Source organism: Cydia amplana, chromosome 4, assembly GCF_948474715.1.
Source record: "Cydia amplana chromosome 4, ilCydAmpl1.1, whole genome shotgun sequence".
Classification (NCBI taxonomy): domain Eukaryota; kingdom Metazoa; phylum Arthropoda; class Insecta; order Lepidoptera; family Tortricidae; genus Cydia; species Cydia amplana.
The window spans coordinates 14,550,969-14,556,470 of NC_086072.1; the positions used below are offsets into that span (position 1 = coordinate 14,550,969).

The 5,502-nt window shown below is 34.4% G+C and overlaps 1 protein-coding gene across 2 annotated transcripts; it reads left to right on the forward strand.

The window, feature by feature from the left end:
• Positions 1–1,709: 1,709 nt before the first annotated feature.
• On the forward strand, positions 1,710–5,502 carry LOC134647293 (uncharacterized). 2 transcript variants are annotated; one of them, XM_063501581.1, is made up of 4 exons: positions 1,710–1,996; positions 2,190–2,281; positions 2,755–3,015; positions 4,933–5,502. In XM_063501581.1, exons 1-4 carry the CDS (start codon positions 1,982–1,984, stop codon positions 5,159–5,161), a joined length of 597 nt encoding a protein of 198 aa, XP_063357651.1. In that variant the 5' UTR covers positions 1,710–1,981; the 3' UTR covers positions 5,162–5,502. The 2 variants fall into 2 exon arrangements, with proteins under 2 accessions (XP_063357651.1, XP_063357650.1); XM_063501580.1 differs by lacking the exon at positions 1,710–1,996 and having other exon boundaries at positions 2,169–2,281.

The following is a 5,502-nucleotide window of genomic DNA, read 5'->3' on the forward strand; positions in this document are numbered from 1 at the left end:
ATTACGCAAACAAAATACACTCCATAGTTAATAACTTGATCGTGTTTATTGACCCGATATGGGCGCTGGCGCATGGCGCCACGAGACCGTATTAAGTCTCTGCGTCACTCGACTCTTAACGGATACATTCGTATTCAACTATTTCAACTAATTTTGATGACAAATAAATGTTATTATAGTTAAGTACATATTTCTTGAAAAAACATCAATATTTGTGTGAACTTTGATCAGAGACGTAAATACGAAATAATTTATGAATTGATCCGAATAATAAACCCATTTTACTTTAAGGACTACTGCGCTTGAACTTTGATGACGTAATATTGTCGTCAGAAATAGGATTTAAAAAATAAATAAAAGGAAACATGACTTAACTATGATGGAAAATATGAATAGGCAAGGAAAGGAGGTGAAATTTCCATCTTCGTTATCAATTTTAATTCTCATTTCGTTACATTTTTTGTATCCTCAAAAAATATGCATATTCATAAAATAAATTTAGAATTAGAAACTATCATTAGTCAAGTTATTTTTAATTTCCATTCGGATACCTCAAATTTATATAAGTTCTAGTACGTACATGAAGTAATATAAAATAATTAGGAAAGCGGATAGACCAAGAAAAGTTTAATTCTAGATAGAAAACGACGTAGAAATGAAGTATAATGAATTAAGCTTAGAATAAATAAGCCTAGAAAAAATTGGGTGAGACTTGAACTCACGCCTCTGGATCGATATTCCAGCGCTCTGCCATCTGAGCCACCAAGACCTAATAAGCAAATAATAATATTATAATGAATTGTCAATAAGCAGCTTTAAGATATCAAACATAGTACCTACCTACTCGTATCCACATATTGTTAGCGAAATTTTTGGATATATGTAATATATATATGTCTATACAATAGTTACTCAATAATATTGGAAAACCAAAGAAATGTTTCTTGATTCGGCATTCTTTAAAAAGTGACAAAAACATGTTTATGTCATGTACCGCGTAAAATCCACCCATTAAGAGGAATCCAACCACTCGTGTATGCTAAACACTAATTTATCAAGTGAATTTTACAAGGTCGCAATAAGAGGAATCCAGTGAAAGTAGATTTTAATTTACCTAAAATATTGCACACTGATTGATTTTGACGGAGTGATTGTTAGGAACATGTTTATTTGTTCCGCACATACCCTTGTAATTTTGGAATACACTATTTACTCGTAAGTGTACTTGTTTGTCGCTGCTTACTTTATTGTATTAGGCATTCTAAATTAAATTTGATAAATGCTGTTTTAAAACCTTCTGTAGTAAAATATATTATTTTAATGTTAACATCTTAAATTAAATCTCAATTGCGTTGAAATACAATTAAAAGGAACATTTTAATGTTATTGCATTGGGCCTACCAAATATAGAAGCGTCATTCGACACTAGAACCAAAAATCCGTTCTTTCAAAGTGAATCATGTCATTGTTGCCCCTTCAAACAATTAAGTTACGAAAACGGCCAATACGAGTATCAACTATCAACCCTAATTGAAAACTCGCAAACAATACAGCTTTTAACACAGTTATTATTCACGCTCTCTCGCGATTTGTTAGAAAATTTATTTGATAGCTTTTTGGAATGTGATTTTTGTAACACGGATACCCCAATAAAGTGGCTGGGATTAACAATGGTATGCAGCGGCAAAAAATATGTAGTGTATGTTACGGGTTGGTATGCGGGGTGACGTAGGCGCCGCGCGCGTGTGTTGGTGCTTCTGCAGAGATGAGTTGATGTTGCAAATGTATAAAAAGCGAAGCGTCGATTTCGAAATCAACACAACGATTTGAAATTCTCTAAGGAGTGTACATACGGAGCGCGCTGTGAACAAGTTTCCGCATCGTGCACTGTTGCACACGAGAGTACGGCAGTGAATAAGTGATCTTTGAAAGAACTGTAACGTTTCGTGTTATATTTACAACGACTCTTGGAGTTTCAAGGATGCTCCGTTTAGTGGTAAATTAGATGTTTTAGTATAAATTAAGATATTTAAATGCGGTCAATAATATATATAAGCTTAGTTTAAATTACTATAATTACGAATTTAATTTACTATTATAAATTGTTATTATTATTATTTTAAATCAGATAATAGCAAATATATACAAGGATCAATACAAGGGTTTTCATGTTATCTTTTTCTTTACAGTGTGTGGTTATAGTCAGCACAGTGGCCGTGGCTTCGCCAGTTAGCAGTAGCAATGGCAAATGGATTCCTGAGAAGTACGGAGAAGCCGGCAGGTAAATACCAATGTTTCTACCCTGTTTGAATATTCATCTATCATTTAACTAAGAAGGTTAGATGCTTAAGATGTTAAATTAGTTCTTACATATTTGGTAGTCATTAAATATCACGTTATTAATTTTGCAGTGCCTTAGGTCAGCGTTGTCGTTTTAACGTAAATTTCTGTTGAGAACTTGTAGTTTGACAATGTCTATAAAGTATTTTTAGTGTTATTGAGAATATTAATAATTACATAATAAGTTTTTTTTTATAAAAGTAAACTTCACCGAATATAACTCTGTTTATTAAAGTTTGAGAAATTTCGTACTCCAAGTCTAGTAAAATAAAAGAGTATTAACACTTACGTTTGTATATAGATTTAAGAAGTAAATAACTACCAAAAATACTCACGAAAGTTCTCTTTGTAGCATGTTATTTAAACCATAAATCTACCATAATTGAATTCAAGCATAGCATTATTGTATCACAGGTACAACAGACCGAGAGACGAGGGTAAATACGTGCACATACCCTACCCTTACATACACATCGACAACCCGTACGACGGCGGCTACGGGCCGTATGCGCACCAATACGAGCCTTACGAAGGCGCAGAATCCGTCGACCAGTACAGACTAGTACTCCAGCCTGGCGATGACAATCCCTTCTATAAGGAAGGCTACTATAGGAACAACGGAATTAAGATCATTAGCCAGAATCACAACTACCATGAAGACAAATACGATTTTGAGTAAGTAAACGTGAATTCATCATCTTCCTCGCGTTTGTCCCGGCATTTTGCCACGGCTCATGGGAGCCTGGGGTCCACTTGGCAACTTATCCCAGGAATCACCGAAGGACCGAGGATGTTTTCTTTCACCGAAAAGCGACTGGTAAATATCAAATGATACTTCGTACACAATTTCCGAAAAACTCATTGGTACGAGCCTGGGTTTGAATCCGCGACCTCCGGATTCCAAGTCGCACGCTCTTACCGCTAGGCCATCAGCGCTTCGTAAGTCGTAAGTAAACGTGAATTGTTATAAATAATATGAATTAAACACTCATTTTTCGTTCAAAAAGAATGTAGTTGTACGTACCTACTTTTGTATGTATCTACCTATTGTCAATCATCAATATCAAGGCTCATTAAAAAAGGATAAATAAATCACTAATACAAAGACTTTTTTAAAACAAATATAAAACACCAACAAATCAATAAACATAAAATAAAAACGGCATTTTTAACTAACTTAAAGGAGAATTTCGTCAATTCTACCGTTTTTTTCTTCATATTAAACATAAGAAATGTAAAATATAAAAATAACTATGGGCCTTCTTTGGTGTACTTAATTACAGATCAACGATACTGACATACTCGTACATAATTAATTAGTTTGACCGAAATGGTATAATTTGTAAAAAAGTACATATCATAAATACATATTATAACAATGGATAAAGAAAGTTTTATTGCCGTTTCCATTCAAAATTAATTTCTAATTTTACTTTCAAATTGGGCATGTAACATGCAAGATTTATTTTACCGACAGAACGAACTTGGCCTTACTTACTGAATGTCAAGCTTATCATTGTCATTAGCATAGAAAAATAGCTCCGTGATATATCGTTACGATAAAGGTATTAATCAACTCGTTTTACAAAATTAGCTCGTTGAATATTTTACTGTTTAGCAGGACATGAATGACTGATTACTTGTTTTAATTTAGTCCGATTGAAGTTGCGAATCGGAAATGATATTTATCAATTATCATTATGGAATATAGACAATCTTGACATTTGTAAATCATAACTGCACTGAGTACGAGTACCACAGACAAAACATCCTCTAGACTGAGCTTAGTAACGCTACCCCCTCTGCCACTATATACGGTAGTTTTACTCCATCTTTGAGTCAAAGTGTCAGAATCCCGTGCCGTGATTGGTCCGTGTCTTTGAACGGGCCAATCACGGCACGGGATTCGCTCACCTCGTCCCCCCGCACCCCCGTATTTTTGGCAGCATCAGTTTCATGAAATAATTGCTCTAAACCCCGTCTAGAGGATTCCTAGTCTATGACGAGTACCTACAGATACTAAAATCATGTATTCAAGGAATAGCCTTGACAGAGTATTCATATTATTTTTATATCTATTGTGCAAAATTATATACAACGATAAAAACCTGTTTGGACGTTTGGAATTTAGTATTTGTTTACAAAAGTAATATTTAAAAAATGGACTATATAAGACACACAGTTTATGTTAAAGTCGCTTATTAAAATATATTAAAATAATGAAAATGAATTTTAAAAATGTAAAATTACGAATTAAACAGCAAATTATTATATAATATCTTCTGATAAAGTGTCCTCGTCGACTGGCTTGTTATGCACATATACTACCTAGCGAAGGTGAAGTCGTCGCTTAACATTGCAAATTTGAGTCAAATGATGGTACGCATCATAATCCGACGGACGAAAGAATGATTAATACGTTTTATATCATAAAGTTACAATAAATTCACATTTAACAACCATTTAAAAAAGCTTATAAAAGCGGCCTTGACTTTAATTTTCATGAAATGATGATTTATAGCTTCCGATGTGTGTTTGGGATCAAGAGCGTCATGAGTACTCGTATAACTGACTTTATACTTTTGTTTGCAGTTTTGAGACCGAGAACAAGATTCGCGCTGAAGAAAAAGCCATTCTGAAGAACCCGAACTCGATCGACGAAGGCATAGCCTCGGAAGGTTTCTACGAGTACATAGGCCCCGACGGTTTCATGTACCGCGTCGACTACACCGCCGACGAGAACGGCTTCAGGCCCAAGGTGAAGAGGTTAGAGACCCCCTACTCCGGCAAGTGGATACGAGAAAAAATTAACAACTACTAGACAAATCAATTCATACTTGTATATACCAAAAACCAAACAAACGAATCACTCATAAATCAGTATTGTAAATAAGTAGGCAACAATTATTTCTTTAGTGCACGCCTGCGATTTATTTAACTATCTGCCATTTCATAGATCACGATCTGTTTCATGAACTTGACATTTAGATTTTGGTTTTGCCCGACATTATTGTATCTTTTGAGATCCACCGCAGCGATATTTCCATATCAATCAAGTACTTCCGTAGACAGTTAAGTACCAGATTCAAGTTAAAGTAAGTACAAAAGCTTCTTTAGTTCGGCGTTCCCTTTTATCAAGTTAGACTATTTTATTTATATTTA